This window comes from Rhinatrema bivittatum, chromosome 8 (assembly GCF_901001135.1).
Source record: "Rhinatrema bivittatum chromosome 8, aRhiBiv1.1, whole genome shotgun sequence".
Taxonomy (NCBI): Eukaryota; Metazoa; Chordata; class Amphibia; order Gymnophiona; family Rhinatrematidae; genus Rhinatrema; species Rhinatrema bivittatum.
In genome coordinates this window covers 232,874,111-232,899,254 of record NC_042622.1, presented here as the reverse complement: position 1 = coordinate 232,899,254, position 25,144 = coordinate 232,874,111, and the positions used below count along the sequence as shown (strand labels likewise).

At 43.1% G+C, this 25,144-nt stretch overlaps 1 protein-coding gene across 4 annotated transcripts in view; it reads right to left on the bottom strand.

Annotated features, from left to right (window-relative positions):
• Positions 1-9,025: 9,025 nt before the first annotated feature.
• FZR1 (fizzy and cell division cycle 20 related 1) overlaps positions 9,026-25,144 on the bottom strand; it is a 155,506-nt gene continuing 139,387 nt past the window's right edge. For all 4 annotated transcript variants that reach the window (XM_029614050.1, XM_029614052.1, XM_029614051.1 and 1 more), the window contains 2 exons: positions 21,503-21,595; positions 9,026-14,546 (listed from right to left, as the gene is read on the bottom strand). In XM_029614050.1, the coding sequence (XP_029469910.1) occupies positions 14,505-14,546; positions 21,503-21,595 (135 nt within the window). In that variant the 3' untranslated portion in view covers positions 9,026-14,504. The remainder of the gene's footprint in view (positions 14,547-21,502; positions 21,596-25,144) is intronic.

Below are 25,144 nucleotides of genomic sequence, written 5' to 3'. Positions count from 1 at the left end.
AATTATGAAGTGCTGCAGACTATTTCAGCCACTAAAACAGGGCAATCCCCAGGCCCAGATGGTCTTTCCTATGATTTCTATAAAATACTTCAAGTCCATATTAGCATGCCTCTAACTAACTATTATACTGTTGGACTGAAACAGGAACATTTTCCTGTTTCATTCAATGAAGCACACATCACAGTCCTTCCCAAACTTGGCAAGGACCTACAGCATCCTTCCTCCTATAGGCCAATTTCCCTACTGAATTGCGATTTTAAAATTCTAACAAAAATCCTGGCCAAATGTTTGAATGTTCTACTTCCTGCTCTGGCATCACACCATTAAACTGGGTTTGTTAGAGGGAGGAAACCGACCGCGAATATAATTAAACTCATCACAGCTCAACACATATGTCAACATCAGGATATTCCGGCCTTAGCCATAGGTTTTGACTCAGAAAAGGCATTTGACCAAGTGGCCTGGCCCTATTTATACTCTGTCTTACAACGTTTTGGCATTTGGGGCGATTTTCTCCATTACATATCCTTGCTTTATCATAACCCGACAGCACGTATACTAGTCAATGGCTGCCTCTCGGATGTGGTTCAGATAAAGGGGGGGTCCGACAAGGTTGTCCGCTGTCACCCCTTTTATATATTCTCTATATTGATCCACTTTTGAGAAAAATAGATGCCTGCCAAGAGGTAAAAGGATTCGGGGGACCCACCCAAATTTTTAAAATAGCCGCTTTTGCGGACGATCTTTTAGTATTTATCACACAACCTTTACGCTCACTCCCAGTAGTATTGGAACTGCTAGAAGATTTTGGCCACTTCTCAGGCTTTAAAATAAACTATGATAAATCCGAGGCCATAGATGTCACCGGGTATGTACATACAGCCTGGTCAGGCACTTTCCCCCTCTGCTGGGTGATGAGTAGCCTCAAATACTTGGGTGTACAAATCCCTACCAATATAAACCATCTTTATAAAGCTAATATACAACCTTTAGTAGCAAAAACCCTAACCACACTCCAGAGATGGACTTCACTACCCCTGTCCCTAATAGGCCGTATACAGCTATTTAAAATGATACTGCTTCCTCAATGGTTGTACGTACTACAATTAGCACCACTTTGGATCACAAAACGTGACCGTATCCAAATTCGCCAAGCTTTTAGATTATTTCTTTGGAGGGGAAAAAAGGCCAGAATACCCTTAACCATCCTGTCTCACCCTAAAGATCAAGGGGGGCTGGACTGCCCGGACTTGGCTATATACAACCTGGCATGTAGTCTTAGACACGTGCGGGATTGGTTGTTCGCCACATCAACTTTCACCCCATATAAATTCCTTCTTGAATGGTACGGGGTATCTTCCCTGAACCCCTTATTACAGCTTGATACATTCCAGATTCCCCACTATCTCAGAGCGCAGGAACTTCTCCGCACAGGTCGAAAGGCATGGTCTATGTTATGTAAACTTGGGAAGATCCCGAGCCGGATAACGCCTCTTCTCACCATTACTGGACATGACCTTTTTCCACCTGCCAAGGCAAGCCTACCAGGTTCTCGGTGCATAGAAGGCATCCCCGCAACAGCCGCTCCAGAGGGACTCTCCCCGCCGGGGAGACACTCTGTGCAAAGGCCGTCGCGCAAAAGTTGTGCACGGCCCCATAGGCCGCACCACGCCACATGGTCCAAACCCCGGACTGAAGGCGGCAGCATCTGAAGGAGTAGGGGAGCAGAGACACCAGAGCTGCGACGCACTGTCCTACCTGTAAAAAATGGCGAAAAGAAATACTTTTTTTTTTTTTTTAAACACCCTTTAAAAGAATGCCTAGCTGCAGAGCAGGGTGAGTGAACCGGGCTTCCCGGTGTCAACCCTGGCGGTTACTGGAATGGGGGTAAGCGGCAAGGTCTCCGACCCTCTGCCTGAATGCCTCAACTACCAGAGGGGAATGGTTCCCCTGGGACCTATAAACCCTTTGGGAGGCTGAAGACTTCAGAGGTCCAATCTTTATTTTCTTCCCTTCCATTTTTATTTTTTTTTAAACTCAGACTGCTGGGATTTGTAACTCCACCATCTGCTGGAGACAGAGAAATAGTGGCAGACTGCAGGTGGCACCTCAACTTAACTGGCAGTGTCAATCAAAATTTTCTCTGTCTCCATCTGCTGGAGGGGAGGCAAAACCCAGCTGTCTGGACTGAACTGGGTATGTACAGGGCATGCACTTTATCCATGTAAGTGGGCTTTTGAAAATTGCTATAAAATATATGCCATTGACTTGTCCATAGGATTTACCCATGTAAGTGCAATTTACACACATAAATGGATTTTGAAAATTGCTTCTATGTTTGGCCAATATAAATATATTGGCCAAACGAGCAGAATGATTCATTCTCGGATTATAGAACATAGAAGCCGTATTAAATCTTTGAAAACCAACGCACCCTCAGTTGAACATTGGGTGGAACAATCCCATACGGTAGATGATATAAAATTGTTTGTGTTAACCAAATTATGTTTACCGAATGGAGGTGATCTGTCAGCAGCACTTAAACGACTTGAACAGCGCTTTACTTTTAAATGGGGTACGGTGGCCCCGAGTGGACTCAATAGTCCGATTGAATGGGAGGCACTTCTGCACACAAGTTGAGGGTCTTGCAGGTGTTATTCATTGAGTATTGGTCTCATGGTATATAAGCTGGAAGAGATGTAGCTACGTTTTTTACGTTTGTTTGACATGTGACTTCCGTTGTCTTGGGAGAGAGCTATACTCTGTGAAGGTAGGATATTGGGAGTTGGTTTGCTTAAGTTTAGGCCTCTTCTCCATTTTTGTAGCTGCCTGTTTTTAGATACTGCGATGCAGTTCTGTTGAAATCCATTTCGAGACTTTGTTTTTTGAATTTCAGAGATTGGAATAGTAATTTGAAGGATGTGAGTTGCGTTTAAACTGTTTGCTGATTCTACATTAGATCGAGTTTTGATAATCCCCGTGGGGGAGTGAGTTTGGTGAAGGTTAGTAGGCTGTCCAAAGCTATTCATGATTTAATGATTGGAGTTATTTATAGGTGGTGGGAGAATATTAAGCACGTTATGCTTTCTTGACAGACAAGAAAATTATGACATTTGCTGTTTGATGAGTCCCTGATGAAGCCCCGGTGGGGGTGAAACAAGGTGCCTTTGTTGGACAGTGTATGTAAAGTTGAATTTAGTTCCTGCGAAGAAACGGGACGGATTCAGGATACAGTGTATGTTGAAGAGTGAAGGTGTATTTAGTCTCTGCGAAGAAACATGGACTCAGTACATAGTGTGTTGTTGAATGAAAAATTAATGTAACCCTTTGTGAAGGAACAGGACTGACGTAACCCCACACATATAAAAAGAAGAAGAGAAGGATGTATAAAGATATTTTTTGAAAATTATATAAAAATTGATATGCACTGAAAAAATTGATGGTGTACTGTGGGGATACTCTAATGTGTATTAGAGAAAAGCTGGGTGAAGATTAACACTATGATACATTGTAACATCTAGTGCGTCACATTGTTTCTTGATGTTTATTTTTAATGGTGTGTATGGAGTGAGTGAATGTGATTAGTCAGTTTTAACTGTCTAGTGAGAATCATGTTTTTATATTAATAATAAAAAATATGTTTTGCATCAATTAATAAAGGCAGAAATAACCTTTCACAACTTAACACACCAAAGTATAGATAAATCATGCTTTTACCTTCATGAAAAAAGGTAGACAGAGGAATTTGCATAATCATTAGAAAATAAGCCCCTTGAACTAAATCAATCCAATGCCTCCTCAGCATTTGATTCCTGGGATCAGATAATTAATGACATAGCTGAAAACCTCAGTCCAGTCCAGACAAAAACCATTAATAACAAAAGGACTACCTCTAAACAAATGAAGCCCTGCTACAATGATGATTTAAGATGCACTAAACGCACTAAGTGCAACAGATTCATTGAAGCACAGAACAATGTTTATGTCCAACACAGAAACCTCAGATCTGCTAACAAAGCACTCCTAACCATCCCCTCGGTTAAAACAGCTAGACTGACCCAAGTTAGAGAACAGGCTCTATCCTTAGCTGGACCAATTCTGTGGAACACCATGCCCTTAGAAATTAGACTACAGAGAGATTTTAAACTATTCAAAAAGTTTAAAAACCTGGCTTTTCAAGCAAGCATTTTACAAAGAGAGCGGTGAATAGTGGAATATGAAATCTGGCAGCAGAACATCAGAACGCAGCACCTTTCTGCTCAATAAGTGTGTTTTATTAAAACAAAACATACACTCCAATAGAGTTATATATGCAATTAAAACTGAGAAACATACAAAAAGGATGATTTTTTAAAACCTTTTGCAAATAGTCTTATTACGAAACTATATTACCGGACTTTAATGGCACTTCCTTATAGATAGTATTAACTTATACATTTTCCAAACATGTATATATGTGCCTCACTGTAAACCGTTGTGATGGTATACTACTTAACGACGGTATAGAAAAGATTTTAAATAAAATAAATAAACAATGTGGAAGGGGCAGAAGATGGGAAAAACTCAAACAGTACCCAGATTGCACTATTTGGAGAACCCAAGGGTCCTTGGTTATGTCTACCTTTTATTGAATTTATTAATCATGCATATCCTGGGTGATTGTCATAAAAACAAACAGCAGTAAACACCAAATCAAAGACAAAAGATCATTTAAAAAAACACACAAAAAACAACCAAAACCTACCACAACAGAGTCTGTGGACATAGTAAAATGTTTGTTTAAACAACCAAGTTTTTAGTTGGATCTTAAACATCTTGACACTGTCTGCTGTGCGTAGGGCTTCTAGGAGAGAATTCCAAATAGGAGCAGCTACAGAGAAAGTGCAGTCTCTGGTTACGCTCAGCCTGGCTTGCAAGGCAGAGGGTACATCTAGCAAGCCTTGTTGTATGGAGTGGAGCTGACGGGAAGGACAATAAAGCCGTAAACGAGCATTGCTTCAGGTTGAGGCATCAGAGGAAATAAGATTAAAGGTGATCATTGCAATCTTATATTTAATACGTTCTCCTATCGGAAGACAATGTAAGTTGGCGAGTACTGGGGAAATGTTCTTGTGTTTATTGGTACCGGTAATGAGTTGTACTGCGGCATTTAGCAGTAATTGGCGAGGTTGAAGTGTGACTGCAGAGAGGTCTAAGAGTGTGGAGTTGCAGTAGTCAATCAATGGTAGTATGGAGGCCTGTACCACAGATCGAAAATCTGCCTTCTCCAACAAATGTTTAAGGCCACGAAGCACACACAGTTTATAAACGCCTGTCCTAAGTATTTTTAACAAAAGACTGAAGGATAAGGCAGAGTCAAATAGAACACCCAAATTATGAATACAAACATTCAAAGACAAGGGGATTTGGTCAATCGAGATGGAGTCATGAGAGGATTTGGACAAAGAACGATGAATTAGTAAACATTGAGTTTTAGATAGATTTAGCATTTAATGGTGGAAACACACATTTACGAGATTGTCTGTATCAGACAAGATGGCTGCAGTTCACATGCTGCCTAATAGGGATGTGCATTTCGGGAAATTTCATTTTTCGGGGTTAGCGTGCACTAACTCCCGAAATTTGGGGCGGCTGAAAAAAAAAAAAAAAAAAAAAGGCCTGAACCGCAGGAAACTGAAGTTTCCCGTGGCGGGCCGATAACGAAGGCCGAACCAAAAGGTTCAGCCAAAGCACATCCCTAGTGCCTAAGTCCCCGACATTAATTATATTTGAGCCCTGGACTGCAGCTTCTTTACTTCAGTGGCCAAAAATGGAACTTCCAAACAGCTCTCCCCATTGCCCATATACAACCCAAGGCCCGCAACGTAGACCTGCAGTCTACACATGCTAAACACAGCCTCCCATGCTCCAAAGAAGACACAATGCTTCCAGCACTGTGCAGAATATAAAAAGTAGCAGACTTCTGTGGTCAAGAATCGGCCCTCTAAGGGCCTGCACTATGGGTAACACTGCTGCTGAACCTCCCTTCTTGCTGGGTTTCAGAGGCTCTCCAATGCTCATGGTGCTGGCTTTTTTTTTTTTGGAAAGCCTGTTAAAGAGACTAAGCCCTCCACCCCCCCCAAGCCAAAAAGTCCCATGAAAAGAATAAAATACTTTGAGTCTTTTTTTCTGAGGGCCAAGAGGAATCAAGACAGTGAGAGGAAGAGGTGGTTAGGGAATGAGGGAGCTGGCACCACTGGTTATCAAACGCCCCCCAGGACAGGGTACTAGTCTCACAAGGGCCATCAACCCCTACTTGACCCAGCTCTACCAGGGGGGATGACCCCAAACTAGGACCTAGCACCCTGGGAGCAATTTTGTCACCAGAGTCCGACTATAGGTTAGACATCCCTACCATCTGCTGGAGACAGAGAATACTGAGAGACTGTAGGGGGCACAGTAACTTGAGTACCAATAGTAGTATTTATTAATATTTATTGTCCGCACTCTTCGAACAAAGATTCAAAGCGGATTACAAGTTAATAAACATTCATAATAAGATAATCAATAAAAATAAATATAAATAAAAAGGCCATCATAACGAAAGTAGAGTCATAATAGGATTCTGCTCAGTTACTTTGCTGGATCAGAAATTAACATTATCGTTCCAAAAAACATACTATGCTTCAGCATCTAATTTTTTTTTTCACATTGCAATAGAGTGATCTGTTGCTGTTATTTCCTGATTATATGCAAATTTAAAAAGAAAAGCCTTTAAAAGCTTTTTTAAAAGTGGAAAGGCTCTTAGTTGTCCAAATCTGAGCTGGTCCATAGAGTAGGGCCTGTAATTGAGAATACTCTCCCCCTAGTCAACTCTAAGGGAGCAAGTTTAATTGAAGGGACTCCAAGTAGACCTTTATGTTATGATCTTAATGATCGCAAGAGTTTATAGAGCCTTAGAACTGTACTTATCCAACAATGTGGGTCTCTATGGATGACGCACTGCATCAATGTAGTCAGTTTATATTGTACTCTATATTTAATGGGTAACCAACAGAACTTATCTTCTGTCCCCATCTGCTGGTAGGGCAGAAAAGCCCCATGTATCTGGACTAGTCTGTTTGGTCTTTAAGGATGCGGAGACCATGGAAAAGGAGAGCAAATGGGGAGGGTGGAGGGAAAGGTGCAATTCCAGCAACTGTAGCCAAGAACCCTGTTCCAATAAGTGGAAACCCCTTGGTTCAGTGACTATGCTCAATTAAGGAAGAGTGTTTAAGACTTTCACTTCAGAAGCTGCCCATACAAATTTCTGTTACCCAGCCTAACCAGGCCTCAGCTCACAATATGCAATGGTGGCTTCCATCTGCTGGAGATAGAAAATAGTGCCAGCTGAGGTCCACAACGAGAGCCTATATAAGGTGACAGCTACAAGTCTGTTTAGTCTGTCTCCATCTGCTGGTTGAGAGGCATGAACCTATGCATCTGGTCTGGCTAGCTGAAGCAGCAGTTAGGAATTGTTAGGAAAGAAATGGAGAAAAAAAAATAGAGATTAACATAATACCTTTGTATCACTCCAAGGTGCGACCACATCTAGAGTACTTGTTATGGATGTGAATTCCTAGGCTATGGCATAGTTGACGCAGCCTAGTAGGTGAACCCTCTTGGCCCATGCCAACAGCTGGCAGAGGAACTGAAGCTTCACCTGTATCATCCCTGTTCGCTGCGGTTTGAGCTTTTGGGTTCCAGAGGCTGCAGGGCTTAGAAGAGTGTCTGGGTATTGCCCAGGGATCGAAGCAAACGGCGAGAAGACTAAATCTGGGTCCCAACGCAGGAGTCAGTACTGGAGAAGCAGGCTGAGACACCAAAGGCAAGAGAGGACAAGGCGAACCAGGCAGGGCACAGGTGTAGGTAGATACAGACCAGAGAACAAACAAGGCAAGTACTGGCACAGATTGAACAAAGGCAAGTCAAGGCAAGGCAAAAAAGAGACACGAGAGCAACACATACTGCAGACAAGGCAGGGGACCTGTTGCTGAGATGAGGATCCTGAGTTCCTGCAGGGCTTAAATGGTCCATAAGCACATAAGAAACTGCCATACTGGGTCAGACCAAGGGTCCATCAAGCCCAGCATCCTGTTTCCAACAGTGTCCAATCCAGACTACAAGTATCTGGCAAGTACCCAAACACTAAGCAGATCCCATGCTACTGATGCCAGTAATAGCAGTGGCTATTCCCTAAGTCAACTTGATTAACAGCAATTAATGGACTTCTCCAATAACTTATCCAAACCTTTTTAAACCCAGCTATACTAATTGCACTAACCACATCCTCTGGCAGCAAATTCCAGAGCTTAATTGTACACTGAGTGAAAAAGAATTTTCTCCAATTAGTTTTAAATGTGTTAGTTGCTAACTTCATGGAGCGTCCCCTAGTCCTATTAGTATCACATTTACCCGTTCTAGACCTCTTATGATTTTAAAGACCTCTATCATATCCCCCCTCAGTTGTCTCTTCTCCAAGCTGAACAAGCCCTAATCTCTTTAGCCTTTCCTCATAGGGGAGCTATTCCATCCCCTTTATGATTTTGGTCACCCTCGCTTTACCTTCTCCACTGCAACTATATCTTTGAGATGCGGTGACCAGAATTGTACACGGTATTCAAGGTGCAGTCTCACCATGGAGTGATACAGAGACATTATGACATTTTCCATTTTATTTACCATTCCTTTAGTAATAATTCCTAACATTGTTTGTTTTGACTGCCGCAGCACACTGAGCCGATTTCAAAGTATTATCCACTATGACGCCTAGTAGTACCCCCTCCACCATCACAAGCCAGGCCAGCAGGTTATGCTGTTGTGCAATGGCTGGAAATTTCTCCTGCCCTGGCATCTGTGAAAGCTTCCTCTACAGCATTCATACCTAGCCTCAGCCAAAAAGCAGAAGCTAGTATAAGGAATGAAACTCAAATCTCCCACATGGCAATACACAGCACTAACTGGGCCAGCCCAACACCACAAGTTAAACAATTGCAGACACCAAATATAAATTCACAATTGGTTTAATGCCAGTTACATTCCTTTACATGAAAAAATTACAATGATTTCTCTTCTTTATAGCTCTTTGCACGGAATGACAATATATATCACAGTCACAGACTCATATAATTTTCTGGCATCAACTAAGAGGACGGATCCCCTCCCACCTTATGTTCAAACCAACAACTGTACAACTTGGAAATTTTAGGGTTCATACACTGAAAATACAAGTGGACAAGATTTTTCTTCCCCCCCCCCCCTCTTCCTCTCACTTCTGTCTTCCCACATTTACAAATATATATGCAACAACTCCAGGCTATAGACAACCAATCACTGCACGCCATAATAATCTGCACAAGATTCTAGACACAAAACCCTACACAGATGTGCATACACGCTCCAGATACCTTTCCAAGGGGGCAAAGGTCCCAAACAATTCCAAATCCTGAATGAATCCTTCCCCCCCTATCTGTAGCAGAGCCAGGGAGGGCAAACTGCTACACTATCTTTTATACATTGGGAATGTTCCTTCATTGTTTTCATTCTGAACTGTAAAGCCCTTTTGATCAAGCATTCTTTCATATAGAATATTTTACCTTATCAGCGAAGAGATCTAACAAAACATTGCCCACCTCTTGCTATACATTAACCCAACAGAACCTATGAACTCTTGGAGCTCTTAATTCTAATGAATTTGCCATCTGAAAATCCTGACTGTTCATTCTGAGGACACCTCCTACGGATCAAGGGGAGAAGGATGGGCATGAACATCCTCTTACATCTGAGGCATCCCAAGCATCCCCCCCTCCCACCATTATGGACAACAGCTATATAAAAATAAGAATATACATCCACAGTTCGAGCAAGCTGCTGTTCAGCTGTTGACTATCAACCCACACGCAAGACTTAAGTTTATAGAGTGGAGCCATCAGCCAATGAGATTCTTCACCCTTCCTTTCACACACAGTACTCTTCCACCATAAAAGAGGTCAGGCAAAAAAAATACTGAAATTTGCGACTGCGATCAGAAACAATACCCATAATCAACTTGTTTTTTATTTCCTACTAAATTTTATGATGTCCTGGATACAACAAGGGATTTTGTAAAACTGACTGCAAACCCACCCTATGAATACCCAGATCATGAGCAAAGTTTTACATTGTGACAAGTTGCTATCTTTTTGTTCATATTTTCATATGTTTAGTGCTCTGACATTTGCTGTCTTATACAGTAAAGTTGCTCACATCCTTAGGGTGCTGGAATCATTTGCCTCTATCTTCCTCCTCCCCCCACAAGAATGGAAGAGGCAAGATTTTATCAATACAAAGAGGACCCCCCTACATCACAACTATAAGCTCAGAAGGATGAATGCCAAAAGGAGGCTCAGTGCACCCAGGGTATCCCAGGCATTGTACATCTTCCAGCCTGAAATTTATCTGCACGGGCAAAAGTTTTAGGAGCACATCCACCAACTTTTGCAGAGTAGATTTAAGCAACTGCTGCTCTGAACATCAAAATACATTAATGGTTATCTTCAAAGTACTACGTGGATGAGGTCACTGTGTTGAGTACACAGCCTGCACTACAAAGTATTCTGCAGAGATACTTTTTAATAAAATGTCAGACCAACCCACTTTGCTTTTAGGCTCTTCTTGGCTCTCCCATGGTGATCCTGCCATCACTTTGGGGTGCAGAACAGGTCAACTGCAACCAGCTGTCAGCAAAGCCATCAGTAGCAGATGCTACAACTGACTGGAAGACAGTTTTGTTATTCTTAACTTTGTGCAAGAAACCTTTTGCAGGAAATACTGAACTGTTTACATAACAATGCTACTGATCCACTGTCTGAGGTGCGTGGGATAACCTACAGATTTATTGAAGAATAGCAAGATAGGATGACAAAGTCAAGCCAATCTCAAAACCTTATCAGTTTGCACAGATCTTGAAAAACCTACAGAGAAGTGGTGAAGAAATAAGTCAAATGCCTTTAACGCCTCACTCATGAGATGTTCTAATTTCTGAAAGGGGTCTACAGTACAAGTTACTAATATCACAAATGGATGTTTACACTGAAGAGAGCAAACCTTACCTCATTTTGGCAAATTTATTTTTAATGCAATCTGTTTAATGCAGTTCTGAGTCACCCTCTTCAGATGACTAGCAATCTCATATTAATTCTTTGGAGTCCAAAAGATATTCAGCCTCAATTTGTGGGTCTGACAGCAAAAGTCTAGATACGGCTATGCTTATCAGGGTAAAGGGTCACTCAGAACTATTAGCAAATATTATACAACTCCTCTGGGGTACTAAACTCTCTGCACTATGGAGTCACATTACTGCTTGAGACACCTTATACACAGAATTGTAGGCTTTGGAATTTTTAATATTCCAGTTGCATTGACTCGTTAGCTCCCAGGATTTAAAGTGGCATATGTGGCTCTTGCAATAGGCAACCACAAGCTTGCACAAGCCATTAGTCCTTGTCAAAACGGCCACTGAATGGGCTTGCCCATTTGAGCCCAAGATTAGGGAGTGCAAGAAAAACACAGTTAATACTGAAAGGCAGAGTGTCCCATCTCTTCCACAGCAGCTACAATATCTTTGGTTGAAAACCCACCACCAGGGAAGTGAAAAAATGTATATAAAGATGGGAGTAACAGTACTGAAGAATGCTCCCATTGCCCCCCATGATCTCCAAAATCTTCTGGGCCACTTAATAAATTAGGTAGCTCAAACTTTTCTTCACTCCCCTTTAAAATTTGCTCTCATCTCTAGGGCTCAGCCAGTCATACCTTTACAGATATAGCTCAACTTTAAAAATCAATAAATAAACCACGAAGGCCTCAAGGAAGATGACAGATTAAAAACAAAAGAAAAAAAAGTGAACTTATGAATATCAAAATCTTCCAATAAAATCAAAACTTCTAAAAGCCTCAGGTGAGGGTGATTCACTAAAGACACTGCATCTAGTGGAACCAGCTGTAGTTTGCAATCAATATAGCCCAAGGGAAGCCTCTTTTCCCTGTTGGGGCAGTGGAAGTACTGTAGATAGTGACCCGATTGCTAGCTCTCATCACTAAATGACCATGTTAATAACTCTCCATGGTCTGGCAATCTTCAGACTTAACATGCATCTGTTTCACACTGCATTTCTCTGGCTCTCCTTCCTTACTTGGAAGCTATTCTGACCCTGCTATTAGGGGTTTTCACTATGGTTCTTTCAGGGCTGCAACCAGGCTTGGTTTTCAGGGTAACTAAGTATGCAAATTGACCTGATTCTTGGACCAAAGAAATGCAGCTATATTTGATGAATATTCATAGTGGTTGTCCTGAAAACCAGACCAATTTGTGACCTTGCAGGACTAGAAGCCAATACCCCTTTCTCTGTATAAAGAGATTTATAAAAGGAGAGCACTGGGCAAAAAAGTTATCCACCATATTTTCTTACCAGCACAAAGGCTTGGATCTAGGTAAGATGCATCATCACAGGAGACATGAAAGTGTGGGCAGAAATCCAGAGACTAAACAATACAAACTGATTTTATGAGGGAGAATCAAGCCTAAGGTCAGCTAAAGGCAGGGCCCGATAGGGAAACATTTCACTCAGCCTTGAGAAACAAACTGGCTTTAATTGTACTCTTAACTCGAGAGGTGGCCAACACAGATCCAGTCAGAGGACAATGGTAATTTGTGCTAGCTATTAGTAAGTAGTATCCAAGCACTAAGTGGGAATGGTATTTTTAGTTAAGTTTCCACTGAACGCCAAGTCTTTAGAAGCAGTGAGACTTTGCTTTCCAGGGATGCTCTGCCCTACCTCTTACTAAATACAAACATCATTCAGCCCCAACAACTTCATCCCACCACTTCCCTTTTGCCCGCATAATTCACAAGACGGTATCTACCTCGCTATTTAAAACAGGACGCCATCTATATACAAACACAGCCGGGAGACAAAGATTAAAAATAAACATGCCATTTACATCAAAACAGACTTGAAGTATATATGTACAACAGCATCGAAGAACGTTGGCACATGTAGAATGAATCTGGATAGAACTCCTGCATGAAGGTAGCATTTCACTCATTAATCAATACCTTTCTTTTAAATAGTAATAATAAAAATCAAGTGCATTTTTATAACAGACCACTGCATTCCACAAAACAAAAAGGAGCAAGTTCCCAAATACTATTCTCTCTTTTGATCTACATGCAGGGAAAAAAAAAAAAAAAAGATTGTAAATGCTCCCAGGTTTCAACCTAATTAAAGTTAAAAAAAAATTGTCTATAAATAAAGTCCTAACTTTGAGCACCTGATTCTCATAACATGATGTCTTTTTTTTTTTGTGGCCCTCTGCTGGGTGCAAAATAATTTCAACAACATTTTCCTTTCTATCCATCTCAAAATTCTGCAGGAGACTATTGAGTGCTGTCTTTGGAAAAACAAGACAATGGTGGTCCAACTTTTCTTAATAGTGGCAAGGCTAGAGCACTGTTTAATCCTTGGTATAGTCATTTTTTTAAAATCCCCTATAGCCCCCACCTCCTTCCTCCCCTCCAACTACAACCCTCAGGGCTAGGCAGAAATGAATACAAGATAAGTTGTAAAAAAAAAAAAAAAAAAAAAAAAGTTTGCTCTCTTTAGGATTGTTTTCACACAGGGTCTCCAGCATATGTTAAAAAAAATTTCTTAAACCAGTGATGGAAATTTTGGTGCCACTATTGTAAAACTATATTCCACACCTGACAAGTGATGCTGCCAAACTGGCATTAGCCTGCTTTTCCAGCTTTGATTTTGAAAAAGAACAATTGCATATGTGGTACAAATAAAACCAAGAAAGTCCAACACAACGAACCCAAAAACCTAGAAGGTAGGATGTAATTTCTTCTTGAAGAAATCCAACTTCTGCCTTAAAGAACCGTGTCCTGGATGGGAAGCCGCCAGTTGTTGCTTTCCAAAGACAAGCCCCTCTATTACCAAAACTTGGTTCCTTTTCCACCTGAGAAATGTTCTCTTAAGTCTGGAATGAAAGACTAAACCAGCTGAAGTGCCAAAAAGCATGGTACAATCCCATGTGCAGAAAGAACAGGGGCTCGCCACCCGGCCTCTATTCATTCTGAATGAAGAGATGTTTTGACCTGCCAATGATCCATACAGAACATACTGCTCAATATTAAATAAAAGTGGTGTCCAGCTTTCATTTTTCCCCCTTGAAGGTTAACTGATGAGTTCTTAAACTTTGGCAGCTACTCACTCTACATCCAGCCCACTCCCTCCCAACCCATCCAAAACACTGTTCAACAGAGTCCACAAACAGTTTTTTTCTTTAATAGGAATCTTGGAACGTTGTCTAGCCCTCCCCCCAATCCTCTTTTCTGTAAATGTCTTCAGGTTCTTTGCTGTTTTGAGCTCCCATCAAGCTGAACATCGAGTGGTAGTTTCCCCGACGCTTTACAACACAGTACAGCTTTGGAGCAGTGAGTGTTTCTACCGTATTCTGGTGAAGAGGTTAAGAACAGATACAGACTCCTATAATTGGAAGAAAAAACAAAACAAATAGTAAGCACAGGTATTGCTGTGACCAGTATCTAGTCAGACTCCAGTATTATTTGCTTTCCTAAACTATCTTAAAGACACCTTTGCTCTCTTCCCTTGAAAGCAGATTGTCAAACTCTTGGGTTAAAAAAAAAGTTATTCCTTACCTGCTAATTTTCGTTCCTGTAGTACCATGGATCAGTCCAGACCGTGGGTTATGTCCCCCTTCCAGCAGATGGAGTCAGAGCAAAAACTGAGAGGGCGGTCCCTCATAACTGGTGCGCCCTCTGTAAACCTTCAGTATTAAGAATATCCAAGCAATAAGGAAAAACACCTTGGATGGATTAATACAAATTGAATATCATGGATCAATACAAAGTTGAATATCAACTGTAAACAAGTCTAAGCAAAAAACTTGCAACCTGAACTCTTAAATCAGTCCCAAACTGATCCTGAAATAATTACACAGTTGAGCTGAAAGATTATCCCAAAGAACCCCCAACAATCCATAGGGTGGGCGACTGGACTGATCCATGGTACTACAGGAACGAAAATTAGCAGGTAAGGAATAATTTTCTTTTCCCTGTACGTACCAGGATCAGTCTAGTCCGTGGGATGTACCAAAGCTTCCCTAAGTAGGGTGGGCCACTGATAGCCCAGCTCAAATGACCTGAGCCCCAAAGAAGCCCACGATCAGTGGTTGAAGATTCAAGCGATAGTGATGCATGAATGTGTGTAACGACTTCCAGGTAGCCGCTCTGCAAATCTCCTGCGGAGAGGCTGCTCGAGCTCGGAGAGAATGAACCTTTATATCGTCTGGCGGTGGATGCCCAGCGCCAACGTAAGCCGTAGAAATTGCTTCCTTTAGCCAGCGGGCAATGGTGGTTTTAGAAGCCTTGTTTCCCTTCTGGGAAACAAGGCTTCTAAACGGAAGCATTGGTAGCCTCTAGACATCGAAGGAGGACGCACTTGACATCAAGGCGTCTAAGCTCTCTGGAATCCTCGTCCTGGAAGGACGGCAGCTCCACCAACTGATTCAAATGAAAGAACGAGACCACCTTTGGTAGAAAAGATGGTACGGTACACAAGGATACCCCTGAATCCGTGAAGCGTAGCTAAGGCTCTCTACGTGACAAGGCTTGAAGCTCCGAAATTCTGCGAGCGGAACAGATAGACACCAGGAATACTGTCCTGAGAGTGAGGTCCTTGAGGGTAGCTCTCTTCAGAGGTTCAAACGGTGGACCGCCTAGAATTCAAAAGACCAAATTCAAGTTCCACGAAGGACCTAAATTGTGTATCGGTGGCTTCATATGCTTTACTCCCTTTAAGGACCGGACTATGTCAGGGTGCGATGAAAGAGTAGTTCCATCCTGATGACAGAGGGCACCAAGGGCTGCCACCTATACTATTTATTTATTTATTTATGGTTTTTATATACCGGAAGTTCCTGTATACAATACATATCACTCCGGTTCACATTTAACAGAGGTAACTAACGCCGGGGAGGCGATTTACAAGGAACATGAGGGAACTGTAGGCTAATCCCATCTCCAGACCTCGCTGCAAGAAAGATAAGATCTGGGGTATTGTCGCATGACATGGAAAAAGTTGTGTGGACTGGCACCAAGACTCAAAAACTTTCCAGACCCGGACATAGGACATGGAGGTGGAAGACTTCCTAGCCTTGAGAAGAGTGGAGATAACAGCCTCTGGGTACCCTCCTCTTCTCAGCCGGCGCCGCTCAAAAGCCAGGCTGCTAGACAGAAGCGATCTCCCTGGTCGAAAAATACTGGGCCCTGTTGGAGAAGGTTTGGCAGATGTCTCAGTCGAAGCGGGCTGTCCACCGCTAAGGTTGACCAAGTCTGCAAACCACGGCTGTCGAGGCCATTCCGGAGCTACCAGGATCATGGGCCCCTGGAGACTCTATTCTTTGGAGCACCTTTCCCACTAGGGGCCAAGGTGGAAAGACGTAGAGCAGGAGGTCCTGCGGCCACGGAAGAACTAAGGCATTGACGCCCTCTGCGCCTTCGTCTTCTGCAACTGAAGAAGTGCGGAGCCTTCGCGTTCCTTTGAGTGGCCATCAGATGGAGATGGGGAGTCCCCCATTGCGTGAAGAGGATTGAGGCTGATTCCTGGGACAGTTCTCTCTCCCCGGGATCTAAGCGTTGGCGACGTAAGATGTCCGCTTGAACATTGTCTTCGCTTGCAATGTGAGACGCCACCAGATGGGACAAATGGGGTTCCCCCCACAGCATTAGCTTGTTCGACTCCTGAGCGACATGGAGACTCCTTGTTCCTCCCTAACGGTTGATGTACGCCACTGTTGTTGCATTGTCGGAGAGGATTCGGACTGCTCGGCCTTGGACTAGAGGCAGAAAGCGCTTCAGCGCCAGATGAACTGCTCTTGTTCTCCAGACAGTTGATGGGCTACGCTGACTGAACTGGCGTCCACTGCCCCTGCGTCGATTGGTGTTTGCATACAGCCCTCCAGCCGGCGAGGCTGGCGTCTGTCGTAATGATCACCCACTGTGGAACCTCTAGGTCTACCACTCTTAGCAAGTGATCCAGGTTGAGCCACCAGGTCAGGCTGTCCTTGGCTAGAAATGATAGCGGCAGAAGAGTCTGAAATTCCCGAAACACCGACTTCCAACGGGAGAGTAATACTCTTTGCAAGGGACGCATGTGGGAAACGCCCAAGGCACAAATCTATAGTGAGGCCATGGAACCCAGCACCTGGAGATAGTCCAAAGCAGTGGGAAGTCTGAGGTTCCGAAAGCACTGAACCTGAGAGAGGAGAGATTGGGCCCGATCCAAACAAAGAGAGACTGTGCCCACTTTGGTGCCAAAATGAGCTCCCAAAAAGTCGAATGACTGCGCCGGAGTGAGGCTGCTCTTGGCAAAATTGACGATGCAGCCTAGCGACTGGAGGAGAAGTAATACTCTTTCCACTGAGTGCTGGCACAAATCCTTGGACTTCGCCTGGATGAGCCAGTCGTCCAAATAGGGATGGACCAGAATCCCTTCCCTCTTTAGGGCCACCACAACTTTGGTGAAGGTGCAAGGAGCAGTCGCCAGGCCAAAAGGCAGGGCCTGGAACTGGAAATGCTGCCTTAAAATCTTGAAGCGAGGAAGCGCTGATGCTCCTACAGGGTGGGGATATGAAGATAAGCCTCTGTCAAGTCCAAGGACGTGAGGAACTCTCCCCGGTGTACCGCGGCAATCACTGAGCGCAGGGTTTCCATCCTGAAGAGTGGTATCTTGAGAGTCCTGTTGACCATCTTGGGGACTACTAAGTAGACGGAATAATGGCCGAACCCTTGTTCCGGTACAAGGAGAATGGCACCCAAATCCAAGAGCCAATCCAGTGTTTGTCGCTCTGTGCACTGTTTGATGAGACCGCATGGAGAGAAGACAAACCTGTCTCTGAGAGGTCGAGCAAATTCTAAAGCGTAACCGTGCCATAGAATATCCAAGACCCACCGGTCTGAGGTGATTTTGTTCCACTCCTCGTAGAAGAGGGAAAGATGTCCTCCTATCCTGGGAACCGACGAGTGGACCGGCAACATTTCATTGGGTAGATGTAGCAGAAGCTCCGTGCGTAGAGGAGTTCCGAGCCGGTCTCCGGCCTCAAAAGGAATGAGACCTGGACTGCTACCTCGAAGAGGGAGTCCTGTGAGGCACCGGTCTAGTCTGATGACAACGCCGTTGGCCTCTGAACTGGGTCCACGTAGTGACGATCTTCCAGCAATTTATGTACCTTATCTCTCCAAGTGATTTAATGATCTGGTCCAACTTGTCTGGGGTGGACCCATCAATGTCCCCGTCTGCATCCCCAAGGAGAAGGTCCTGTGACCCAGGGTCCGGCAGATTAGGAGCTAAAGACCCCGAGGAATTAACAGCTGTCCGTCCTGACTGTCCCCTAGAGGGATCTAACACCCCTGATGGCCTGGGGACCTTTGCTGGTATAAATCCCTCCTCCTGCCATTCAGCCTCCGCTTCTAAAAAAAGCTTTGTGCATTAAAATCACAAACTTAGAAGAAAAGGCCTGCTGTCTCTTTAAGGTCCGTCCCCTCCCCCCCCCCCCCCCCGGGGGGAGGGGCCGCATCGGGAGGAGAGGCAGGCTTTAGGTCAGCCGGTTGCACAGGGCTTAAATTAGGTGTAATAAAAGTACAAAATCATTAGTAAAATGAGAATTCCCTTCTCCCATCTGGCAAAGAATCAGGTGCAGCAGGCTAGCTCTCCACATGTGGATACAAAATGGCAATCGAGGCATCGGGAGGGAGGGGGGTGAGGAGTTGCTGCGGGAATGGCAAAATCCTTCTGTGCACGGCTGCTGCGAGCGGGAGAGAGAGAACTGCTCTCCGCTCCTTCCCCTGTAAGCTGCCGGTCCTCGTACAGGGTACTGATAATAAAAAGTAAAAACCTTTCCTCTTTTTCCTTTTCCCCTCCAGTCAGCCTAAAGTGACAGAGGAATTTTACTTCTCTGACAACAAGAGACCAGAGACTTCTCTGACGAGAGACTTGAGGTATGAGACTTCTCAGGGATGTTAAAGTGACAGAGGAATTTTACTTCTCTGATGAGAGACCTGAGGTAGGAGACTTCTCAGGGGTCTCCACGGGAAGGGACTGGACCACCCCTCCCCCTGCACCCAGCTCCTCACAGGAACAAGAAATTCAGCGCTGCAACCTGTCAGAAACGACCTGCTCTCCCGTTCAGTCAGAGGAATGGCACGCCTCTGCAACTGTTAGGCTGCCCTGAGGAAGAAATGGCATCTCAGGGTAGCAGGAGGTCGTGGGGGAGAGGTTGGACCTCCAACATTCACCCATAAGGCAGCTGAAATACTGGCTGTAAGAAATAAGTACAAGGAGATGCAGAAGTATTAAGTCCGTCCCAAACTTCGAGATTAATAATGTAGAAATAATTCTTTATTTTTCATAGTGGCAAATTCCATTGCTCAAAACAGCACAGATTTCAAAAGAGGGTCCCCCAACACGGCCCCGTGTTTCGCCAAGCTCGGCTGCGTCGGGAGGGACAATAATTTTATGCGGCATTCACAAGCTATAAAATAAAAAGAGAATTTAAATCAAATAGTAACAGGGACTGATACAAAATGGATCAAATAAATATACAGCATAAATACAAACGTAGCACATACCTTCAAAGTTCTATGCTTTAGTGTAATTTCATCACAAGGAGAGCAAACAGTACCGACAGACCTCGGCATTTAAAGGAACTGAGAATTTTAGCGCCAAAACCTTGGCCAATCAGAACACACCAGCACTGTACAGTTTCAACCAATCGAAAGCAAGACCCAGGAAATGTAAACCAAAATGCAATGAAAAAGACAATGGTAGAAATACACAATTAAAGGAAGAATTGCCACTATTTCATTATTTAGCCCTTGAGGTGTAAGGCTAATTAACCTAAAATCCACTTTTGTTCCCGTCGGGTTAGAACCTCAGAAAGGTTCCCACCCCGGAGTGGCAACGGCACCACATCAATCACATAGAATTTTAAATCATATTCAGTGTGACCCGAGGTAATCCAATGGGTAACCAAAGGGGCTGTTTCCCTACCATTCTTGATATTTGAACGGTGCCACGTTTGAACTTATGCTGTATATTTATTTGATCCATTTTGTATCAGTCTCTGTTACTATTTGATTTAAATTCTCTTTATTTTATAGCTTGTGAATGCTGCATAATATTACTGTCCCTCCCGACGCAGCCGAGTTTGGCGAAACACGGGTCCGTGTCGGGGACCCTCTTTTAAATCTGTGCTGTTTTGTGCAATGGAGTTTGCCGCTATGAAAAATAAAGAATTATTTCTACATTATTAATCTCAAAGTTTGGGGCTGACTTAATACTTCTGCATCTCCTTGGTTGATTGAATTTAATAGTTGAAGTGCAGTTCCCTGCTCCTCTATTGTGCTTTTGTAAGACATAAGTAAAACACTTACCCCAAAAACAACAGAACAACATAAGACGGAATGTACAAGACAGATCTGTCACTGAAAACAAAGTTCTGCCTGCAAGTCTCCAGAGAAGCTGAACACAGGCTTTTTTTTTTTTTTTTAACTTTATAACTATGATCCATCCAACGAAAGAATTAGAGGAAAACAAAGAAGAAAGAAATTCTGTAAACTATCCTCTAAATAAACTGGGGAACCGAAGGTGCAACTGCCATCTGCTGGAGTCAGAGAAATACTGAAGGTTTACAGAGGGCGCACCAGTTATGAGGGACCGCCCTCTCAGTTTTTGCTCCGACTCCATCTGCTGGAAGGGGGGACATAACCCACGGTCTGGACTGATCCTGGTACGTACAGGGAATTCTAATTTCTCTGTCTGAGTCATAGCAAACACTTCTGAAAACTACCTTATGGTAGACCACTATAGAGAGGGGCTGGGCCTCAGTGAGGGGATGTCAAATTGTACCACTGGATGAGGGGCTCATTTCACTGCATTTATTTATTTATTTAGATTTGTAGGCGACAACTAGCTGCTTAGTGACAGTTTAAACTGTTCTACATCACAAGTCATGCTTCTTAATTCTGGTTGAAGGTTTCCTTTTAGAAGTAATCCAGTGCCTCCAGTTGGCTGGTGCAGATCAGCTGTTAAAAGATAATTGCTAGTATTTGGGTGTTTACAGTCTAGCTGAGCACGTCATGCCTATAAAACTGAGCTATAGCTGTGACGAATGGCTATTACGCCCCAGTTTCAAATTCAACCATTTGCTACATAAGGAAACAATTATGGCAAAGATGTTAGCACTATAAAACAAATTCCTAGCCCTCCCTGAAAAGTCTGCATTAAAGGACAAGCATCAGTGCTATCTGGCACAACTGAACATGTGACTATAGCAGGTGTATGTATGTGCACACTCACGGTCTCGAAAGCAGGGACTACGCGCACCTTGTGTGACAGATGGCTAAAGCTGCCAGAGAGATTACCTTTGTGGAGCGTGTTTTGCTAAAAACATTCCAGAATCTCAGTGTTTCATCCCCAGCTCCCGTAACGATGGCCTCGCCATCAGGAGACATTGCCTAGGAAGGGGAAGAGAGAGGGAAATCAAAAAGAATATGAGCTATGGAAGGGAATGCTCTTTCAGGCTGATTCTGTAAAGTGTGCTTGGCCATGCGCACTATTTAACATATGTTTGGCCGCATGTTTTCGATGTGCGTTTATTACCCCTTATACCATTAAGGGGTTTAGCGTATCAAACACACGCAGCCAAACCCCCTGGAAACTAATAATGCTCGTCACATGCAAATACATGTTAATGAGGCTGCTAGTCACTCAGGATACTGAGAGTAGAATGTGCAGCCAGTCGGCACATTTTACGCTCATAAATTAACGCCTGCCCAAGCATCCCAAAAAATTGTACAGAAAAGCAGAAAATAATGCTTTTCTGTACACCCGCCAACTTAACATCCTAGCAATATTAAGTCGGAGGAACCAAAAATGTTTAAAAAAAAACAAAAACGTGCCAGCCAGTCCAGTTAGGAGAACAGACGCTCAATTTTAACGGCACCGGTTTTCCTAGCCAATGGCTGTCAGCCAGTTCGGAAAACAGATGCTCGTAAAATTGAACATCTGTTTCCTGAACCCACTGACAGCGCCACCTCTCCTGGGCCAAGGAGGCACTAGGGGCGCGTAATCATCCCTAGCACCTCCTTTAAGCGTGACCCATCATTTAAATATAGGATCGCATGCCCAGGAGAGGGGCTGGGTGTGCGTTGGGAAGCAGGTGCTCAAAAGGAGCGCCCGTTCTCCCGCGATCCTTACTGAATTGGCCTGTTTATTAATAGTACCTAGTGACTCAGTAAACACAGCTGTTTATCAGTTGCACATTCATATACAGCTTGTGATCAATTTAACACAAAATCCTAGTTTATGCAGAAAACAGTCCCCTGAGCTGGTGGACAGAAGTAGTCAGATTCTAATCTCGGGTAAACTGTACATGAAATAAAATGGCTAGAATGCTTAGCAACCCCTATGCAGGGATAAAATATTTTGTTATTTTTCTCCTTTCATTATTATGTTTTCTGGAATTTGTTGTAAATTGCTCTGAGTCATTGGAGAAGGGCATTATGACATCCTAAAATAGACAAAATAGAATCAGCCAGCGAAACATGCTCTGCTGCTGTGTGGATAAAATTGCAGCACCACCAAGAGTGACAGCAAAGAATGTAAAGATGCAAGATGCAGGAACCATGTCTTCCAACATTTAGGAAAAGACTAAAAACCTGGTTATTTATGAAAGCCTTTCCTGTCACCATCTGAACCTATATTTCACCTTAATAAACTCTGACCACCCTACAGGGTAATCAACATCTTTGCCAGGTTTGGCAGGTTTCGTTCTCTCAGTTAAATTACTATCGCCTCTTCACCGTTCCAAGTTGTTTTACGTCCCTGTTTTATTGTAACTGCTACTTTTTCTTTTAACACCTGTTAATGTTATTAATATTTTCCTTTTGTCACACCTTGTTAATTGTAAACCGGCATGATGCGATTCCCATCACGAATGCCGGTATAGAAAAAACTCAAATAAATAAATAAAATAAGATGAAAGTTTGTTTTGCTTCCATACTAAAATACTGATTTTACACAGGGCAAACTTATATGGCTTGTTCCAATAGCAAGGACATACATTTCATCACTCAATTCTACTTCTTATACAACCTTTGATACTTGGCTGTTTCTTTTCATGATTTAAAAAATGTTTATTAATTTTTGTCATCATAGTCTATGTGATAAGACCTCTCCTACTACCATAGTAAATGATGGTAGATAAAGACCACTTGGTCCAATCAACCTGCCCAGTCTAGATTCTTTTCTCTTTGGTTCTCTACCACGTTTAGTTAGATGAGCATATAAATTCCTATAAGATAAAACTTGCCATAATGGGTCAGTCCAAGGGTCCATCAAGCACAGTATCCTATTTCCAAAAGTGGCCAATCCAGGTCACAAATACCTGGCAAGATCCCAAGGGGTACACACATTCCAAGCTGCTTATCCAGGGATAAGAAGTGGATTTCTACAACTCCATCTTAATAATGGTTTATAGACTTTTCCTCCAGGAACTTGTCCAAACCTTTTTTAAATGCAGCTACACTAACAGCTTTTACCACATCCTCAGGCAGCGAATTCCAGAGCTTAATTATGCATTGAGTAAAAAAGTATTTTCTCTTATTAGTTTTAGATGTATTACCTAGTAACTTCATTGTATGTCCCCTGGTCTTTGTACTTTTTGAAAGAGTAAACAACTGATTAAAATTTACTCATTCCATTCCACTCTTCATTTTATAAAACTATATCACATCTCCCCTCAGCTGTCTCTTCTCCAAGCTGAAGAGGCCTAATCTCTTTAGCCTTTCCTCATAGGGGAATCATTCCATCCCCTTTATCATTTTGGTTGCCCTTCTCTGTACCTTTTATAATTCTGCTTCATCTTTTTTTTGAAATGTGGCGACCAGAATTGCACACAATACTCAAGATGAGGTCACACCATGGATCGATACAGAGGCATTGTGATATTCTCTGTTTTATTTTTTATTCCTTTCCTAATAATCCCTAGCATTCTATTTGCTTTTTTGGCTGCTGCTGTCAACTGAGAAGAAGACTTCAACATATCAATGATAACACCTAGATCCTTTTCCTAAATGGTGACTCTTATTGTGGAACCTTGCATTGTGTAGCTATAATTTGGGTTACTCGTCCCTAAGTGCATCACTTTGCACTTGTCCACAATACATTTCATTTGCATGCCCAGTCTTCCAGTTCTGCAAGGTCCTCTTGCAATTTCTCAGAATTCTCTTGTGAATTAACAACTTTGAATAATTTTGTGTCATCATTGTGCGGGCAAATCTGATCTTGTGGTTCCCATTTCCAGGTCATTTATAAATTAAAAAGCAGTGGTCCCAGAACAGATCCCTGGGGTACTCCACTATTCACCTTTCTCCATTGGGAAGATTTACCATTTGGCCCTACTGTTTTCTTTTAACCAGTTGGCAATTCACACAAACAATAACTCCTCCCCTTCTCATGTCTGGTTCTCCCATTGCCTTCCATGCATATCCAAATTCTGTTACAGCCCTGGACTACAACCTCTGCTGATAGGCTATATTTCCATTACAGTCTTCCTCTGATTCTTACAAGACTTAATACTTTCTTCCATGTTCCAATATCACACTGCAACAAAGCACACAGCCAGTACATTTTATAGGCTGTTGTCCTAAAAGCTCCAGCCACCCCATGCTCATTGATACTTGGTTTTAACTGTCTATTCTGTACAGGTTATCCCAATGCATTCTTGGAAGCTCTTGCTTGGAAGCCTCACTGCTTTGGAGGGTTGTAATCTGTGAGCACCTTCCAGCACAGGCTTCACACTGCTTCCATCAGGTCATCCACAGCTGTGATGTTCTGCATGACTACCCAGCCTGAGGTTTCTCCAGAATGATTCTGCTGCTAGCTCCATCTTCCTATGTGATGTATCTCTACTTAAAGGCTTTTGCAGATGGCATCGCCAGAGGTGGGCTGCCATTGGCAAGATGAACCAAAGGGACTGGGAGGTGAGGCAGGGAGGGTCACCC